At 41.5% G+C, this 21,370-nt stretch overlaps 1 protein-coding gene across 3 annotated transcripts in view; it reads left to right on the forward strand.

The window, feature by feature from the left end:
• Positions 1-21,370, forward strand: part of DLGAP5 (DLG associated protein 5) — a 39,582-nt gene that overhangs the window by 5,488 nt on the left and 12,724 nt on the right. Inside the window, exons 3-14 of one of the 3 annotated variants that reach the window (XM_067463095.1) lie at positions 5,624-5,737; positions 6,875-6,907; positions 7,563-7,780; positions 9,243-9,405; positions 9,644-9,714; positions 11,142-11,422; positions 14,214-14,353; positions 15,067-15,181; positions 15,537-15,622; positions 17,137-17,297; positions 17,485-17,580; positions 20,302-20,515. In XM_067463095.1, coding sequence (XP_067319196.1) covers positions 5,624-5,737; positions 6,875-6,907; positions 7,563-7,780; positions 9,243-9,405; positions 9,644-9,714; positions 11,142-11,422; positions 14,214-14,353; positions 15,067-15,181; positions 15,537-15,622; positions 17,137-17,297; positions 17,485-17,580; positions 20,302-20,515 — 1,692 coding nt within the window. The remainder of the gene's footprint in view (positions 1-5,623; positions 5,738-6,874; positions 6,908-7,562; positions 7,781-9,242; positions 9,406-9,643; positions 9,715-11,141; positions 11,423-14,213; positions 14,354-15,066; positions 15,182-15,536; positions 15,623-17,136; positions 17,298-17,484; positions 17,581-20,301; positions 20,516-21,370) is intronic. The other 2 variants (XM_067463096.1, XM_067463097.1) reach the window with 2 other exon arrangements.

The raw sequence follows: 21,370 nt of genomic DNA on the forward strand, positions 1-21,370 counted from the left end.
TGATGACCCTGCATCCACTCTGGCACGGGGTGTGTCAACTCCTCAATGCTATGATGCTGCATCTCAAGTTGAGGAAATGCAACACGCATCCGGCCACATAAACAGTGCATCGGAGGACTCAGACGTGCCAGACTATCTGTGTCAGGGAGAAAATGATACAGCTGCAGTCATACAGACTGCTGAGTTTAATAAGTTCAATGCACTCATAGGAAGACTGATCAGGGCCTTGGATCTTCCAGCTCCAAAGACACCTGATCACGTGGATGATCCAATGTTCCCTTCGGAGGAACAAATTTCATCCCCGGCTACTGTTCTGCCTGTGTTACCATATTTACTGAAGTTGGCACGTATAACAGACATGTCACCCACAGTGGTGCCTGCTATTCCAAGACGGCTTGATGTATTATACAAAATTGATGTCTCAGGTCATAAGTGGGTGGTTACTCCTCCAAAGCCCAATACTGTAGTGGCTGAGGTAGTTAAAACAAAACGCCCAAAAAACTCCCTTACAGCCCCACCTGATAGGGAAGGGAAGAAAGTTGACACCTTAGGTAAAAAGGCACATCTCTGCGCAGGCCTCCTCACACGCATGGCGCATTATGCTACCTATCTCAGTGGTTATCAGAGTTTTTTATGGGCTAAAATACTGCCATCCATTGAGTTATTACCAGTTGACAAGCAGCGTTTCCCTAAAGCTTTGCAAGCAGAAGCTGTTGTTTTATCTAAAGCACAGAAGGATTTTGCAAAGCACCTGGCAGAGATGGCAGGAAACTTATATTCAACTGCAACCTCGATTCGCCGCCATGCTTGGCTGCGATCTTCAAATTTGTCTGAGGAAGGAAGGTCTTTAGCTGAAGACATGCCCTTCCATGAAGAGGGTCTCTTTAATCCTGACACAGATGTCAGGATCAAAGAAAAACAGGATGTACGTCAGGCAGCAAACAAATTTGGTTATACATGGCAGCCTTACTCCCAACAGAAGCAACGGTGGCATCCTTACAATTCGAACTTCCGGAGGAATCCCGGAAACTCTTTCTCTGGATCATATAGGAGCCGTAATTTCTCTTCTAATCGTTTTCAACCTAATAGGAGAGGTTCCTTTTTTTCCAGAGGAAGATCCCAAAATTGGACAAACAAAGGAAAGCCACAGGGGAATCAAAAGAAGCGTCTTTGACGAATCTGTTGATGATAAGTCATCTTTTGGGTCAGAATCCATGGATCCTACTAGCATTTCCAGAGTTCCTGTTGTTTCTGTTACGCCTACATCCCAGTTATGTCTGTTTGGTGACAGATTGTCATCATTTTATAACATGTGGGCCATGATTACCACGGATAAGTGGGTCCTTTCTATTGTTGCCCAGGGTTATGCTATTGAATTTGTAGATCTCCCCAGGGTAGGTCACATTCGTAAAACTCCTTTCTCAAAACCGTTAAATGATGAAATTCAGTTGTTGCTAAGTAAGGGAGCTATATCTCCAATTAAAGAAATTGACGTTTCATGTTGTTTTTTCTCGCGTTATTTCCTCATTAAGAAACGCACTGGTGGCCTAAGGCCAATTTTAGACCTCAGATCATTAAATAAACACGTTCAACAAAAACGATTTCGCATGGTCACTCTGACCACCATTTTACCCCTACTATTCAAAGGGGCGTGGTTTGCAACCATAGATTTGAAGGACGCCTATTTCCACTTGTCCATTGCCAAACACCACCGAAGATACCTCTCATTTACGGTGGGAAATGCCCCTTATTGTTTTAATGTACTACCCTTTGGGTTATCCTCTGCCCCTAGGGTATTCACTAAATGTATGTCTGTAGTGTCTGCTTATCTACATACAAGGGGCGTGTCTTTATTTCCCTATATTGATGATTGGTTATTGGTGGCCGACTCGCGGGCTCTGATTGAGTCGCATCTTTCTATTGTTTTGTCTCTTATGCAGTCTCTAGGCCTGATGATCAACGTGGAAAAGTCGGCCATGATCCCATCTCAACAAATCCACTTCATAGGGGCCCTTTTGGACTCCACGACCGAGAGGGCTTACATTCCGGACGACCGTTTTATCAAACTCCAGGCCTTGGTCCACCAAGCAATTTCTGCTCCATGCCTTACTGCAAAACAAATCCAAACACTTTTGGGTCACATGGCCTCTGCTACTGCGGTGGTGCCGTATGCCAGACTGCGTATGCGCCCACTTCAATACTGGTTCATCTCAGTATACAACCCACTGCTGGACAAATAGAACACCCGTCTATCCATTCCCGAGTCTGTCCGTCATTCCCTCCGGTGCTGGGAGGACAAGGAGTGGGTGTGCAGAGGCTACCCATTCCATGCCCCCAAGGCTACCTGCATAGTTACAACAGACTCTTCCCTCTCAGGATGGGGTGCCCATACACAAGGTCTCACCGCTCAAGGCGAATGGACAGAGGAAGAAAGAACATCACATATAAACGTTCTAGAACTGCTCGCAGTGGACAAGGCTCTAAAGTCCTTCGAAAACATCGTAAAGGGGCAGAACATCCACATTCTGACAGACAACACCACGGTCATGTTTTATTTAAACAAACAAGGCGGAACTCATTCCCTTCCCCTGTTGGAGCTCACTCTCCGGATTTGGGAATGGTGTCTGGAGAGAGACATCCGCCTGGTGACAACACATGTTCCGGGGGAAGACAATACACTGGCAGACTCGCTCAGCCGGAATCCTCTGGCGAATCACGAGTGGGCCCTCAATCACGAGGAGACCACCAGGCTCTTCAGAGCTTGGGGCTATCCAGAAGTGGACCTCTTCGCGTCCACAGCCAATGCGAAATGCGCCCTTTTTTGCGCACGACGGCAAATTTGCCTGCAGGAGGGTTGTCTGGGAGATGCCTTCCTGCAGAGTTGGTCAGGTCGCCTGATGTATGCCTTCCCACCCTTTCCCCTATTGCTGAAAGTGGTGGCGAAAATGCAGAGGGAAGACACGAGCTGCATCCTTGTGACCCCATGGTGGCCAAGGCAGCCCTGGTTTGCACCTCTGCTTCGAATGTCCAAGAGGGTATTCTTCAGGTTCCCCAACAGGGTAGACCTATTGTCGATACAAGGAGGCAAGGTGTTTTACCCAGACGTAAAGGACCTACGACTAACAGCTTGGAAAATACAGCCGAGACACTAACCCCTTTTTCAAATTTATCAAAAAGTGTCCAAGTTATTCTAGAGGCAGCCCACAAGGCATCAACAAAGAAATCCTATGTATATAAATGGTCGAGGTTTAGTGCGTTTGTAGACAAGAAAGGAGTAAGTCCAACAACAGCTCCAATTGAGTTAGTGTTAGATTTCCTAATGTATCTGGTGGACGAAGGGTTGTCTCACTCATCTCTCAAATGTTACCTGGCGGCAATCTCCTGGTTCCGTAGAAAAGACGGACAACTGTCTTGTTTCACTCACCCCCTAGTTAAACTTTTCCTCCGAGGGATGGCAAACACTAGGCCTCCGGTGGCCCCGATACCTCCTTCTTGGAGCCTTGAATTAGTGCTAACATATTTGACCAAACCACCTTTTGAACCTTTAGCTACCACGCACATCTCTTACCTGTCCTGGAAGACGGCATTCTTGGTAGCTATCACGTCAGCAAGGCGTGCTAGTGAGCTGTGTGCTTTAAGGGTGGATCCTCCATACTTGAGAATACATAAAGACAAGGTGGTGCTTAGAACAGATGTTGCCTTTTTGCCAAAGGTCTCTTCTTTCTTCCATATGTCTCAAGACATAGTGCTCCCATCATTTTTTCAAAATCCCTCTTCACCTATGGAACGCACACTGCATCTTCTAGATGTTAGAAGAGCCTTAGCTTTTTATACTGACAGAACGGCAACACTAAGGAAAACTCCACGTCTCTTTATTAAGTACCGTAAGGACATGGAGGGCTTACCTTTGACGTCCCATAGATTTTCCTCCTGGATTGTTTCCACTATTAAATTATGCTACCAATTGGCTGGCAAGAACTTACCGTTACAGGTCAAAGGCCATTCCACCAGAGCCATGTCAACTACTGCGGCCTTCATGAGAGGAGTGCCCTTGGATGTCATCTGCCGGGCAGCCATCTGGACGACTCCATTGTCTTTCGTCTCTCACTACAAGCTGGATGTCGCTTCTAAGAAGGATGCCGAGTTCGGCAGGGCGGTGCTGTTTTCGGCGGTGGCATGACTCCCACCAACCACGGTCAGTAGCTCGCTAATCTATCATTTGTATGCATCGCAGGGACTACGTAAGGAAATTATAAGTTGCTTACCTGTAACTGTAGTTTCCTTAGTAGTCACCTGCGAATGCATACACACCCACCCTCCTCCCCTCAAGTGTCATGCCGTACCTTCCAGCTGCTTTGCGGCGGAAGAGAACTGACGGTTGGCCCCGCCCATGGGCTACTTATACCAGAGGGAGGGGGCGTGGCCTATCTAACTGTCATTATTTTTGATTTGGAAGGTTCCGAATGCTGCTGCACGAGCGCAGGAAATATCATGTGTATGCATTCGCAGGTGACTACTAAGGAAACTACAGTTACAGGTAAGCAACTTATAATGCTCTTACTGCCTAATAAAGAGAAAACCAGCTAATCCATCCAAAATATAAACGTATGCTTTTCATCTTAAGAACAGACAAGCATCTCGAGCTCTGAGGATTACTTGGGAAGGAATCCCACTGGAGCATTGCAGCGCACTCACATACCCAGGAGTTACCCTGGACCATTCTCAGACCCAAAAGAAGCACTGCCTAAATAGCAAGCAAAAAGTGGATGCTAAAAACAATACCATACGAAAGCTGACTGGCACAACCTGAGGATCACAACCAGACACAGTGAAGACATCTGCCCTTGCGCTTGGCTGCTTTGCTGCTTGAATACACATACCCAGTGTGGAATACACCTCACCATGTTAAAACAGTGGATGTGGCTCTTAATGACACGTCCTACACCGCTGGAGAAATTATACTGTTTAGCTGGTATTGCACCACCTAACATCCACTGGGAAGTAGCAGCCAGTAATGAAAGGACCAAGGCATTGGCATCTCCAGCCCATCTTCTGTTTGGATATCAGCCAGCATGGCAGCACCTTAAATCAAGAAAGAGCTTCCAAAGATCTACAGAGATACTCCAAAAACACCTCAGGAATCAAGATTCCAAAAGTGGCAGGCTCAAACCTGGAACCTCAATCTGTGGCTGAGACCAGATGAGAAACTTCCCTCCTGGCACACAGAAGACTGGGCAACATGGAAGGCACCGAACAGACTGTGCTCTGGTACCACGAGATGTAGAGCTAATCTCAAGAAATGGAGCCACAATGTGGGGGCCACAAAGTGGAGTCCATGACATGCGAGAGTGGAGTAGAGCAATCCACAAACCACTTACTACAATTCAGTCTGAGCCCTGCCACATGCACAATGGAGGACTTTCTTACAGTGACACCAGAGGCACTCCAAGTATAATGCCAAGTTTTTAATTTTGCTTGTGGTTTTTTAACTTTGTGGTTTTCTATACATTATAACTACATTTTCAGTTCACTTCTGACACAATAAATAAAATACCCTAAATGCTTTATAACCAGAATATGAAAGGTTTAAGCATGGCCACCTTTTACCCCTTCCCCTTTTCAGAAGTTCCAGCAGTGGTCTCCACAGCTTCAAACGGAAGAATTACAAGAGCAGCAGCTGCGGCTGTCAGTGCAAAGACCAAAATACCGCAGATCTCACGGCCTACCACGACTACAGGTGGGTCACTTAGTAGGTGTCTCTATTTGTAAAAACCTAATTTTTCAGCCTTTTTTTAAGGCCGAAAAAGCACCCCCTCGGCTTATACTCGAGTCAAAAGTTATTTATTATTTTACTGTTATTATTATTTGAAACACAACAAAATGAGTCCACAGCAAACAAGATCACTCTGCTGGCTGTTGTATTGAATCACACGTCGGACACTTCCCAAGTGTCTAGGACAGTGTGATGTATTGACGAATAATGCATGCAGATCCAAGTAGGGTGGCCTTTTGCAGCTGGCAGGTGGTAATTTTGTCAGCGCCAATTGTGTTTAAGTACAGGCCAAGGTCTTTAGGTACTGCACCCAGTGTGCCGATCACCACTGGGACCACCTTTACTGGTTTGTGCCAGAGTCTTTGCAGTTGGATCTTTATATCCTCATATCGTGTCAGCTTTTCTAGTTGTTTCTCTTCAACCCTGCTGTCACCTTGGATTACTGTTATTATTACGTTTATTATTTTACTCTATTATTATTATTATTACATTTATTATTTTGCTCTCATTATTGGAAGGATACGTAAACACGTTTACATTGAAGGTTAGAATAATGGTTTAATTAGAGTTGGACAGTTATCTTAAATTATAGCTTTATGTAAACATGCACAAATTTTTAACCTACTGATGCCTCAATTAATGAAATTTTATTGATATCTATTTTGATTTTGAAATTTACCATTTCCCACTTTTTGTATATATGTTTTCCCAGTTTTTTGTGGTAAAATTAGGTCCCTTGGCATATATTCGGGTTGGCTTATACTAGAGTATATACGGTACTTTCCTGGAGTGGGTTGTCTGTATTGCAAACTTTTTATTCTTGTACACAGTGTTTTAAATGTTTTTATTCATTATACATTGCCATGGAATCCCAGATTGAGACACAATAGACAAATGTGTCCAACGGCTTATTGAATACTTCTGCTGAAGCTACTGTCTCCCAAAGCTGTCTAGTAGCATTTTCTTCCAAGCACTTTCTAATAGAGTCTTGCTGGAAGACATAGAAATTCCTAGAGTGGTATCATTATTCCTAGAAATTCCTAGAGTGGTATCATAGAGTGATAAAAATATAATTAGCAATGTGGTTTTTCAATTCCACAGGTCTAATGTGTTCCAATCCCAGAGAATGTGGAGGTAGGCTGACTATGCTGTGATGTTAGTTTACTCATTTAAGTTTCTAAGAAGAATTCAGGCCTGGTTTCCTCTCAGATTCAGTTATAGTCTTTCTAGCCGTCTATGGCATCAGTAGAGCACTCTTCCTGCCTTATATTTCAAACTGCTTCTGTTTTTTGCCTGTCAACTTTCTTCATTGTCCATCTTTCACATCCTTATATAGAAATGGAAATTATTTTAGTATGGGCAATTGCAGCTTATGATTACATTTTTTAACGGATTCATCACATGGCTGGCTGATGTTCATCTTGTGACCCATGGAGACTTTTCTCAATCATTGTGTTGCAAAGCTTGCCTCTTCATCCGTTGCTTTTGCCTTTTTTTAGTGCCTAACTGCAAGACTTAACATTTATTAACTTAGCTTCAACTGGGATTTCAGCCTGTTCATGTTGTGTTCTGCGATGCAGACAACTCTTGCTATCTGTTCAGCACATGGATAAATCTTGGCTGTTCATTATTATTATTATTATTATTATCATCATCATCATCATTATTATTATTATTATTATTATTTATATCCCACTTTCTCTCTCTACAAAGGAGACTCAAAGTCGTCAAAGGAGAACTCAAGTCAAGATGGGGGGCATTCACACTCTCTCCTTTTTAACCCACTTAGATGAGACTTCAAAAACGATTGCTAAGATGCAGCAGCGTATTGAAATGCTCCAGCGTTACAAAGCTGAAAAAGAACTGCGTAAATTAAAGGAGCAGCGAGAGAAACCTGTGTTTAAATGTGGGCGATTCAAGCCAGAAGCCCCGGGCTTCCTTTCAAAAGCATCACAGATCCCAGTCCTGAGCAAGCCAAAGGAGACGATCGTGAAAACGGCAACTGTGGTACTTGTCCTGAATTTCCTTCATCCTTTTAGCCACTCAGCTGAAATCATGCATAACCACTAAATCACATTTTGGGCTTATAGAAGCTCCCTGTTCTACTCCAAGGCTCCAATTCTTTCCTAATCCCCATTCTGTTTTATTTCTCTAGACTTAAATAATCAAGTAGTTTACATGTTCTGGTTCGGACGCCATGTATAGAGGAGAATGAGATTAAGTGTGATGGTGGAGAAATGAACAAAGGAGCATAAGGTCCATGCATCTGGAAAAGTTGCTGTTTGGGACCAAAAACACCTCAGATCCCAGAGCTATATGGTCATAGTGGCTGAGATAGTCCAGATATTGTTGTCTTTAAAAAGTAACTTTACCAAACTCCATGTCAGAATAATTTTCAACTGGTTAATGGAATAACTCCTCCAGGTTCTATATCTGACCATAATGTCAGGGCCCTTTAAACCAATGGAAGGAAATACATAGATTCTCACTTGGAGCTGTGAAATTTTTCTTAGGGAGAGGGAAGTTTGATTAAATGCAATTAGAAAAGTTGCTATTGTACAGAGCTCAGATGTAGTAGATTCTCTGTATTTGGTAAATTAGACCTTTTAACTGTTTTTACTGTTTTTAATATGATTTATGTTTAAAGTGTGGTTTTACTATTGTAGTTGTAAGGCATTGAATGTTTGCCATTATCTATGTGTAAACTGCTTTGAGACCCCCTAGGAGTGAGAAAAGCAGTATATAAATACTGTAAATAAATAATAAATTAAATTTGTTGCAAATGGAGAAAAGAACAAAACTTAGGATCCAACTGGTCATTGATGAAGTCAGGCCATCCTTGATATTGCACCATACCCCTTCAAGAAGGCTCTAGTGCAGTGGTTCTCACCCTGTGGGTCCCCCAGATGTTTTGGCCTTCAACCCCCAGAAATCCCTAACAGATGGTAAACTGACTGGGATTTCTGGGAGTTGTAGGCCAAAACACCTGGGGACCCACAGGTTGAGAACCACTGATATAATGGTTTCTGGCAGAACGCCTCTGCATCCAATCCTGCCTGGGCTTTGCCTAGTGTAGCAACCTACAATATTAGAAACAGGGATTGGGAAATGAACTCTCTTCCTGAGAAAAAAGCAAGCTAATAATAATAATAATAATAATAATAATAATAATAATGGTGATGGTGTATTGTCCTACAAATTTTGGTGAATTGCAACTCTCAGCATAGCCAAGGATGATGAAGAACTAGATTTTTTGGCTTAAACTACTGAAAAAAAAGGTTCAAATTTCAATTTCCTTGGACTCAACCAAAGTTCCTGGAGCATTTCCTTCAGTTGAGAACTGCTGCATTAACAAATTAGGTGGTTCCAATTATTCCTAATTGGGTAGTTTATGTTTCTTGCTAGATTATAATATCTGACAGGAAAGGGATAAGTAGTTTACTCACTCTTTTTGCTGGGCCACTCCTAGGAGGCACTTCCTGTGCGGGTAACAAGATCGAAGACGAAGAACTTTTCAGAAGTTCCAGCAGTGGTCTCCACAGCTTCAAACGGAAGAATTACAAGAGCAGCAGCTGCGGCTGTCGGTGCAAAGACCAAAATACCACAGAGCTCACGGCCTACCACGACTACAGGTGGGTCACTTAGTAGATGTCTCTATTTGGGAAAACCTAGTTTTCAAGCTTGGTTGGAACTCTCTGACCTTTTGCCCTGTGGTCCTTATCATGCACCGTTCATTTCTCTTCCTATAAGGGTCAGGTTGGTGTGTTTTCATTTTTTAAAAATATGCTCCTTTGCTTTTATATTGGCGTACTGGCTTGCAGCCTTGTGGTCATAAATTGCTCATATAATACTAGATTTCTTCTGTTCTAGGTAAATCGGCTCAGAAAAAAGAAACAAATAAAGGAAAGCAGCAAAGAGCGGTCAAAAAAGAAGAGGCAGTAGTAAGATTCTCAGTTTTTAATGCTTGTTTTCACAGTCTAGTTGGTCTTCCATGTTTCCAGGTTTACCTTTTGCAGATTTGATGGATGTGTTCTCTTTCGGGAGCTCTAGGTCCTCCAGCTCTATCTTGAAGTTTATCACTGCTGGGATTCGAATATAGTGTCACTCTGGATGACCAAGATAGATCACTTATCTGGGCATTTGTAGGACTACTTTCAGTAGAGGATCTTGGGATTTCTAGGGAGGTGCTCCCTCAAGCAACAAATATTTATTTATTTATGAATTGTAGAAGGCTTTCATGGCCGGAATCACTGGGTTGCTGTAGGTTTTTTCGGGCTATATGGCCATGGTCTAGAGGCATTTTCTCCTGCATCTATGGCAAGCATCCTCAGAGGTAGTGAGGTCTGTTGGCATATAAAAGCCATATTTATTTATGGCTTTTATATGCCACCCTTCTCACCCCGAAAGGGACTCATAGCAGCTTACAAGATACACACATACAAAATATTATTAGCATAATAATAATAATAATAATAACAATAATAATAATCTTTATTTATACCCACCACCATCTCTACGAAGGGGACTCGGGACGGCTAACATGAGGCCAAGCCCAAAGATACAATACAACTGGGTAAAATACAAAATACAGACAACAAAATTACATCAGAATAGAATAATACAATAACAATAAGATAAATAAAAAAAAGAAACATATTATAAAATCGAACACAATGGACAAGCTGAATGGGCGAGGTAACATGATAAAACCCTGGATGCATAGCACCATATCAGTATTATATATTATTATATTGCACTATACTATTATACTGTAATATTATTAGTAATATTGCATGTAATATAAAATATGTAATTATAATATGTAATTATAATAATAATTGTTATTAGTATTATATTATATTACATTGTAATATACATATTATACGTATATACAATATATTTTATTAGCATAGCACAGGATATATATATATATATATATATATATATATATATGAATGATTAAATGTGTAATAATAAATATATATGATTACATATATATTAAAAAGTGTGTTTTTAATTTGCAATTTAATTTTATTTTGCGATTTTCCCACTTACATGGGAATCCGGTGCTCTTAACCCCAGAGAATGTGGAGGACTGTCTCAATAGCTTCACATAGCTTGTGTTCGGGTTTACTAATTAATGATCATAGCTGCCTTTTGCATCCTTGCTTCGAGCATATCATAATGATAACAGAAAAATCCTCAGATGGTGGTGTTCTTGTCTGTTCCTTCATGGCAGGGGATTTGACTGGATGGCCTTGATTCTCTCTGGGAAGCTACAGAATGCATAGACGGCTGGGCTACCTAGGCATTTTCTAGGAGTGGTAATGAAGAAATCCCTCTTGTCTTTTAACATGTGTTGTTCAAGATGGAGGAGATCGCTGTCATGGATTCTGTGAAAGAAGAGGCGTCACCTCAGATCGTTGAAGAAACTGTGCAGGATGAGGCTTCCCTTGAGAAGGAAAACTTGCCAGCCTCTCACATCCCAGTTTCAGTGCCACCAAAGAGAGCACGTTCTTTTGCCCCTCAGAACTTCGTCTTCAAGCCTCTGGAAGGCCTGACTAACTACAAGGTGAAGCCCATGTCTCCCTCCAAGGCGGATGGGTTTCTGTCGCCCAATCTCTCCTGGAGTCCCATGACGAACATTAGGTAAGCCCCCTGCAGCTTAGGCTTTCCTGTAAGATGCTTTAAGTTGGCTCATCCTGAGAAATGGAACAAATCACTCATATTGTCTGCAGCTTGGAGGTGCTGTGTCTTAGGTCAGATACTTGCTTTTCCTGCTGGTGAGGGTCCTTGTCTCCTTATATGATAACTTTCCCAGCTCTCTCTATTCCTGATATATTCCTGATGGGGTCAATTTCTAGCTTTAATCTAGAAGACTCTTGACAGATCAGGATAATTCCTACTAGGTACTTGCCACCTATAATGAATGTTTTTTTTTTAGAAGACTTGAAAAAATCATGAAGTCCTTGGAAGTCTTTTTTAGGATTAAAGTATCAAATCAAGCCAATATTGTGTGGACTAAGGTTCTGTCTTTTGGCTTTTTGAGAAATATTGAGTATTTGCAAACCTTAATTCAGCAGAAGCTATAGGAAGTCACAGTGGTAGTTGAACTGATTCTCATTTACCTGCTTCACTATCTGGTGCACATTTTAAATTTATTCTTTTACTAGCCATACCCTGCCACTCGTTGCTGTGGCCCACATGGGGATTCTGTGTGGGAGGTTTGGCCCAATTCTATTGTTGGGGGGGGGGGGGGGGTTCAGAATGCTCTGTGATTGTAGGTGATCTATAAATCCCAGCAACTACAACTCCCAAATATCAAGATTCTATATTCCCCAAACTCCACCAGTGTTCACATTTGGGCATATTGAGTATTTGTGTAGAGTTTGGTCCAGATCCATCATTGTTTGAGTCCACAGTGATCTCTGGATGTAGATGAACTACAACTCCAAAACCAAAGGACACTGCCCACCAAACCCTTCCAGTATTTTCTGTTGGTCATGGGAGAACTGTGTACCAAGTTTGGTTCAATTCCATCACTGGTGGAGTTCAGAATGCTCTTTGATTGTAGGTGAACTATAAATCCCAGGAACTACAACCCCCAAATGACAAAATCAATTTTTTTGAGTGAAGGACATACATTATTAGATGTCTTGTGTCCAAATTTGGTGTTAATGAACACTGGAATGGAACAATGGATGACGAATCTGGAACATGTTTTTGATGATGAGACAACAGTGAATGGGTATTGTAGTAACTGTTTTTAATTGTGTAATGTGTTAGGTTGTTAACTGTTTTTATACTGTAGCACTGAATTTTTGCTGTTCGTATTTGTTGTGAACCGCTGTGAGTCACCTTCGGGCTGAGGACAGCGGTATATAAGTAAGGTAAATAAATAAATAATAATAATAATTCGTCCAGTGGTTTTTGAGTTCTGTTAATCCCACAAATGGACAATACATTTTTATTTATATATAGATTTAAAATTGAAATTTTTTTTACTCCCCTTCTTACTTTTCTCTCACTACCAATCTCTGTCCCTTTGGCTTGCTCTCATTATTCTGATGGGATTTAATGTTCCTGCAAAGATAGGCAGCAAGAGTACAGATGACGCTTCACATTTACAAGTTTAACTTTTTTGGACTTTGTTCATATAGTCTTTCTAAGAATCTCTAGGAAGGCCTCCAATGCGAATCTTTGCTCTACTTTATCCAGATGCTGACCATAAAGTTGGGCTAGTGATCATAGAGAAAACTAGAGATCTGTAGGTTCTCCAGCACAACTTTATGGTCAAGAGTGGGCATTGCCTATAGAGTTGCAGTGGAAGACAGGTGTTCTTACAAGCAAAATTTATATATATATATTAATTTCACAGTCATTCTATAGGACAGACTTTCTCAAACTCTGCTTCTTCGGATGATTTGGACTTCAACTCCTTAATTCCTAACAGCTGGTGAGATGGCTTGGATTTCTGGGAGCTGAAGTCCAAAACATCTGGAGGAGCACAATTTGAGAGATACTGTTGTAGGGCATTATTATTATTATTATTATTATTATTATTAGCACTCTCCCACTCATGTTACTCAGGCACTGATCCTGAGAGGCACATCCTGACTTGGCCACGGTGGTCCACGCTCTGGTTACATCCCTTATAGACTACTGCAACACGCTCTACGTGGGGTTGCCTCTGAAGACTGCCCAGAAGCTTCAACTAGTCCAACGAGCGGCAGCCAAATTACTAACAGGAGCGGGATACAGGGAGCATACTACTCCTCTGCTGCGTCAGCTCCACTGGCTGCCAATTAGCTTCCGAGCACAATTCAAAGTGCTGGTGCTGACCTATAAATCCCTAAACGACTCCGGCCCAGTTTATCTGTCCGAATGGATTCTCCCCTATGAACCATCAAGGTTGTTATGTTCCTCTGGAGGGGCCCTGCTCTCGGTCCCACCTCCTTCGCAATCACGTCTGGTGGGGACGAGGGACAGGGCCTTCTCGGTGGTGGCCCCTTGGCTCTGGAACTCTCTCCCATTAGAGAATAGATCTGCCGCTTCCCTTCTGACTTTCAGAAAGCTGGTAAAATCTTGGCTTTGGAATATAGCATTTGCAGAATGATGATTGAGTCAATAACGGCTGACCACACTGGCAGATGGTGATGAATTTGTGATTTTACTCTGATGACCTGGCTTTTGTAATTGTATGATCTGTATTTTAATGTATTATGATGCTATTATGTTTATTCTATGTGTGTATGAATTTTCTGCTGTTAGCCGGCCTGAGTCCCTCTTCGGAGGTCGAAAAAACCCGGTTATAAAAGCTCTAAATAAATAAATAAATCCAATGAATTTATCTATTAATTTCATTGACACAAACTGCCAAGTTATACACACATTGACTGAATATAAAAAAATAGGTTGTTGTTGTTGTTGTTTTCCCTAGTGAAGTCCCTAAAAAAGACACAAAAGAAACAGGATCCAATGTCTGTGGTCTGAATCAGAAGTTCTTTGCAACCCCTGAAGTGACTGAGAACAACACCCAGGAACATCAGCTGACACCGGAATTCCCTTCAATTGAAGCAGGTGTGTCAGAGGGGACCATTGTCTTACCACGTGACTATACTGCGAGCCCAAAGTCCTGTTTGAGATCTTTCTTCCACAACAAACTAATTTCAGTGAGACTTGATTCTTTTGGCTTTGATCTGCTGACTGCAGTAAACCTAATCACCTAATGGCATGTTTCAGAAGCAGTTTTTTCAAGATCTTGCATTGGTGGTGAAGGAAAGAAGACAAGATGGAGGGAGCTTTCCAGACTTCCAAAAGTGGCCAGATGTTCTGGGAGGGATAGTTTGGTCACTCAGTCCTTAGTTCTGAGAGTGCCTTGGTTCTAACGCACATTCTTTGGGCTGTGAATCAGAAAAATAGGCTTTTTCGTGCGGCTAAGAAAACATTTTTGTTATATGTATCTTTTAAGACAGTCATAGAATGTAAAACTGAAACTTACATTTGACCTCGGTTGTATTCTGAGTTCTGTAATTCAGGGAACACATGGCCATTTCTACCCTTCCTTCTCACTGGAGCCCTTAACAATATTTTTCCCTGCTCAAAAATTTGAAAAGCTAGATTTAAAGTAAATCTTATTTCCTTATACAATCTTGTGTTTAAAAAAAGGTTTTTAAAAGTGGGAAATTTTATTCCGGTTTGATGTGATGGGGTTCATAGGAGGAAAAATCCGCTTCTGGATCTGCCAAACATACCTGACTTCTTGTAAAATATTTTTTTTTTTGCCTTTCCAGAACCTGTACCTGAGGATCTAATGGAAATTTCTCCCAGTCTGCAGCTGACAGATCTGTGTGCAGATCCAATAGCAGAGCCAACAAAAGAAGCACAGCATGATGTGTCCTATTTCAGGTTTGTTGAAAATGGCAGAAGTTATGGGTTGAATATTTCAGATGCAGTGTATATTAAAACCTCTTGCACATTGATGAACAGGTTCTTATATTACCTTCCTTCCAGTTTTTTCCAAACTCTGGTTTTCCAGGTGTTTTGTACTTCAGATCCCAGAATCCATCATCATTGGCGAAGGCAGCTGAGGCTTCTGGGACTTGAAGTTCAGAACCCCTAGCAGGCTTTGTATTGTGTTTATTTTCATTCATAACCAGTGCTGAGTCCCAGTTTCGGGAAGAGAAGGGCAGAATATCAATAGTTTTAATAATATTAGTGTTCATAAGGCTAATGTATGTGTCTATCTGACTTTTTAAAAAAGAAACATCCTTCAGTCGGAGACAGAGAGGTTATCGACACAGTGCCTTGAATGGGATGGAACAGCTGAAACAGACATCCCCGAGGACGGTAAGGGAAGAAATACAGAATGTATCTGTGAAATACTGTACAGAACTATCTGCAGAGCATGGAAGACCACAGTGGTTGCCCAAACTCTCCTGATTTTGTCAGCAATTGCCTTCAGTTGTGGCGTTTCTAAGCCATTTTTTTTTTTATTGAAGCTACTATTGAACGTCCATTTGGGAGTTCTGAAACCAAACATACTCCAAAAGGGGAACTTTTTTGACTGAAAGAGTGTTACCTTTTAGAACCCAATGAAACTCCACCCTTTCCTCTCCTTTCCCTGATTTTCTCAATGTGATGAAGTCCAAAGTCTTGTGGCACCTTAATGCCCTGTAGTACCTGTGATTGGCTGCTTTCCTTAGGCCATGGACGATAATAATAACTTGACCCATTTTCATCACTATGTGGATTGTGATATATAAAATACTCGTAAATGTATACCTCCGTTAACAAGCCTCTGACAAAGAAGTTGCTTTTACAGTTTTAATACTCTCCCAGTTCCTTCTGTTTTCTGTCCTGTCCAGTGTTGAGCTGGATGTTGTTGCTGTTGTTGTTGTTGTTGTTGTAATTAGCATTGGCATTTATAGGATGGTGAAGGAGGGATGTGCAAACACATGGCTTGATACCCCAACTAAAATGGTATTATTGTAGATAATGGATATATACTGGGTAGAGCTTTCTAAAGGCCTGATGAACAAAAACTTTATTTCGTGCACAAAATTATTATTATTATTATTATTAAGTATTTATATACCTCTCCTTGTGTATAAAATTACCTTTAGACAATCTGGATAAGATGATAACTTGTATACGAAACACCAACGAACTTTGTGTTTAGTGGGTTGTTGTAGGTTTTTTCGGGCTATATGGCCATGGTCTAGAGGCATTCTCTCCTGACGTTTTGCCTGCATCTATGGCAAGCATCCTCAGAGGTAGTGAGGTCTGTTGGAACTAGGAAAAGGGGTTTATATATCTGTGGAATGACCAGAGTGAGACAAAGGACTCTTGTCTGCTGGAGCTAGGTGTGAATGTTTCAACTGATCACCTTGATTAGCATTTAATGGCCTGACAGTGCCTAGAGCAAACTTTTGGTGAGAGGTGATTAGATGTCGTTGTTTGTTTCATCTCTGTTGTTGTGCTTTGGTAATTTTAGAGTTTTTCAATACTGGTAGCCAGATTTTGTTCATTTTCATGGTTTTCTCCTTTCTGAAATTGTCCACATGCTTGTAGATTTCAATGGCTTCTCTGTGTAGTGTTTAGACTTGAGTCCACTATTCCAAAATTTCCCGTTTTGTGCATATATGCAAAGGGAGGCATTCCAAAAACCAGATGGAAAAAGCCAAATCCAAAACCCTTCTGGTCCAAAATCATTTCATATAAGAGAAACCCAGCCTGTAATTTTGCTTGAACTTTTCCTTTAAAAAATGAAATAAAATACTATTTATGTAATAAACACCATTTACAAATTAATATAACCTGTACTTGACATATATCATGTTTTTGCACACGTGTTTCTGCAGCAAAAGATCTCGTCCGCACAACCATCGGACAAACCAGACTGCTCATCGCAGAAAGATTCAAGCAGTTTGAAGGGCTGGTGGATAACTGTGAGTTCCAGCGTGGAGAAAAGGAGACGACCTGTACAGATCTGGATGGATTTTGGGATATGGTGAACTTCCAGGTAAGAATTCTAGGTCACCGGGATTGTGGTGCAGCTGGCTGAGTGTCAGCTGCATTAAGATCACTCTGACCAAAAGGTCATGAGTTCGAAGCCAGCCCGGGTTGGAATGGGTTTCCAACCAATTGGAATGTGGCCCCATGAAGTTTTCTGAGCCTGTTCTGGCATGTTTCTCTTTTCCTTTCCATAGGTAGAAGATGTAAATAAAAAATTTGAAAACCTGAGGAGGCTTCAGGGGAATGGATGGCAAATGGTGGAGGATGTCCAAGCCAAGAAGGCCTGCAAGGTATGGCAGCTGCTGCAGTTCTGTTCCCAGATGCTTGTGGTGGTTGGAAAGATTCTTAGTTCTTGAAGGCAGCTACCATCAGCCGCAGCAGATTTAGCTCAAAACAGGCCCTCTGCCCATGTATTTATTTATTTATTTTGTATATTTTTAGGATTCCCAACTAAAAAGTAATTAAACTATTCAAAAAATTAAAACAAATAATTAAAGCATTAAAAAAATCCAGCACATTAACCCTAGCCTATTTTATCATAAAAACCAATTCTCAAAATCCTGCTGGACTAAAAAGTGTGCCACTTTGGTGAGAAAAGATAGGAATGAAGGATGCTAGTGGAAGCTCTTTGGCCAGCAAGTTCCAGAACCTGGGAGTTTAATCATGGAACTAGCAAATTTTAGCTTTGTTTGAAGAATCTAGTGAAGAAGGAGAACCACTTTTCATGGCCAAGAATTATTTAAACACACACAGAGCCTGCAGAAACCACAGTTCCTACCTTGATTGCTTCCTTTTGGTGCAAAACCAAGAGAGGGAAGATTCTAATGTCCCCATAAGAAGGTCCATGGATCTCTTGTTTGTACTGGCAAAGCACTGTGTTCAAGAGTCATCAATCTGTCATTTGACATCTATGAATGTGTACATCCATCCTGCAGTTGGCCACTAGAAGGCGCTGCTTCCTGTATTACATTTTTGCTGTTACTATATGTTATTTTGGACTTACAGCAACCCTAAAGGGAAGTTATTGTAGGGTTGCCAGAATTATTCAGTGCAGAGGTTGGGCTTGCCACCTTCTTGGGACTGGGAGAGCATCATTGTTCCAAAATCACCCAGTGCGTTTTCATGGCTGAGTGGTGACTCGAATCCTGGTCTTCCAGAGTCCTTGTCCAGTACGCAAAACACAGCATCCACGGGGGGAGTCTGGAACCAAACTGCAGTTTAAGGGCCAATTGTATAGTTTTCCTAATTTGGAAAACAGAAAAGTGTTTTTTTGCTCTGCTACCCCCATCAGATATATTATTATTATTATTATTATTATTATTATTATTATTTACAGTATTTGTATACCACTTTTCTCACCTTGAGGGGGACTCAAAGTGGTATACAGAAAGGAATGCTGATCTGGGTAGTTAAGACTTCTGAGTATACTTCCTGGGATTTCCCTGCTAAAATTTCCCATCCAAAATTTAACCCATTTGGTGTTTGGAAGCATTGACGAAAAAACCCTGAGCATTATTATTATTACTATTAACTTTATTTGTACCCCGCTAGCATCTCCCGAAGGACTCGATGCGGCTTACAAAGGCCAAGGCCCTCCATAAAGCAACAATATAACAATTACATATAAACCATAAGCAAATCAAAAACATTAAAGCAATAACAGTAAACAGTAAAAACAGCACACCGTGACACAATAAAACTAGGCCAGGCAATGTACTGGGTACAGATTAAAAAGTGCTGAGTATGCTGAGTGATATAAGGATTTTGGATAAGTGCAATGTGTGGACAATCTTAATCTCTAATAAAGTGCTTTTGGGACGTGTTGCTGGGGTTTTCCTATTCTGGAAAGGCACACCGGAATAGCCAGGTCTTCAAGCTCTTCCTAAAGACTGCCAACGTAGGGGCTTGTCTGATGTCCTTGGGGAGGGAATTCCAGAGTCGGGGGGCTACCACAGAGAAGGCCCTGTCCCTCGTCCCCACCAGCCGCGCTTGCAACGCAGGTGGGATCGTGAGCAGGGTCTCTCCGGATGAACGAAGAGAGCGTGCGGGTTCATTGACATCTGCTCACTTGGGAGAGATGACTTAAAAGCACTTCATCTAATCTTGGCAAATCCAATAAATATATTTGATATGATACAGATTGTATTACATGCAGACTAGGTAATTAAATGGTTTCTTTCAAATTATTCCCATCGTCACCCCTAAAAGAAGTTTTGAGTAAAAGGTGTAAACTAGGTAACAATATATTGAGGAGTAAGCTTATTTTCTGCAGCTACAGAGACCAAGACATGGATTCAGAATCTCTGTCAGGAGTGTTTGAATTGTGTCTTCCTTTGTGACAGAATCAGATAGGACTAGATGTTATTTATTTATTATTTACAGCTTTTATATTCCGCCATTCTCATCCCGCAGGGGACTCAGGGCGGATTACAGTGTACACATATCTGGCAAACATTCAATGCCAGTTTTGACATACAAACATATACAGACATAGACAGAGGCTATATTTAACTTTTTCTGGCTGTCGCTTTCATCGTCCATCTGCGACGCTGATGAAGCACTTCCGCATTCCCCGCATGCTTCCCCGCTGGAATGCTTTGCTGGAGTCTTCTTTATGGCCTCATAAATCAGTTAATTTAGCCTCCCCACACTTTAAGGTGGTACCTTATTTTCCTACTTGACAGATGCAACTGTCTTTCAGGTTGCAAAGGTCAACAACAGGCTACACATAATTGGTTGGAAACCCACTCCAACCCGGACTGGCTTCGAACTCATGACCTTTTGGTCAGAGTGATTTTAATGCAGCTGACACTCAGCCAGCTTCGCCACAATCCCGATGTTAGGCTGTTAGGAATTGTGGAAGTTAAAGTCCAAACATCTGGAGGGCTGAAATTTCCCCATGCCTGGTTTATATAGTCTCTCCCCACCAAATCACATGCCGCTTGTAGCACTGAGCTCTTCAATAGGTGATGGGGGAAATAATAACATTGGCCAAACTTCTTCATTTCCAGAAGAAGGCTGCTCCTCAGAGGGCAACCAAAGCAGGCGATGGGGCCAAGGAAAGAGCAGCAGCCCGGAAACGCCTGGCTACCATCAAGGCTCTCATGAAGAGCAAGATGGAGCAGGAGGACGCGCCCGTGAGCCAAGAGGAACCTGCGGAAGGAGAGAAAGTGGTCTTTGATGGAGGGTTTTTCCAAGTTGAGTCTCCCGCCAAAGCGCTCTCAGGTAAGTCCAGTTCTCTCAAAGAGAGGGTTGTGCTCCTTTCAAAGGTATCAAATCTTGGAGATCCTCTGTTGGCATATCTGATTCCTATGAAGTATAGGTTCTGCATTCCTTCCCAAAAGATCTAAAATACTTTGGAATCCAGGACTGTCCACATGGGCAGCTGAGATCGTGACCCTTTTGTTTTCTAAGGGTTCAGTGTAACCAAACTTTTGTACACAAAATTATTAAACTAATGTATGTAAAATGACCTTATGTGTAAAATGTGTACATGAAATATAAATGAATTCATGTTTTGATTTGGATCCCATTACCAAGATATCTTATTACGTATATGCAAATATTCCAGAATAAAGATCCAAAATATGCAACACTTCTGGTCCAAAGCATTTCAGATAAGGAATACTCAACCTGAACTGGATCATGTGATTTTAATGTTTATACTAGGATGTTTTTAATGCTTTGTTTTAATGTTTAAATGTTGTTTATGCCTTATGTTTTATGGTTTTAATGATTTTAATGAATGGTTATATCTTAGTGTTTAGTTACTATGATTTTTTTTCTTTTTACATGTATGTTGGCATTGAATTTTGGTCATTAGTATGTTGTTAACCGCCTTGCGTCCCCCTATGGGGTGAGAAAGGCGGTATATAAATACAATAAATAAACTGGGATAGAAATTGGGTTGTTGTAGGTTTTTTCGGGCTGTATGGCCATGGTCTAGAGGCATTCTCTCCTGACGTTTCACCTGCATCTATGGCAAGCATCCTTAGAGGTTGTGAGGTCTGTTGGAACTAGGAAAAAGTTCCAACAGACCTCACTACCTAGTCTCCTAGTTCCAACAGACCTCACTACCTC

This window comes from Anolis sagrei, chromosome 1 (assembly GCF_037176765.1).
Source record: "Anolis sagrei isolate rAnoSag1 chromosome 1, rAnoSag1.mat, whole genome shotgun sequence".
Lineage (NCBI taxonomy): Eukaryota > Metazoa > Chordata > Lepidosauria > Squamata > Dactyloidae > Anolis > Anolis sagrei.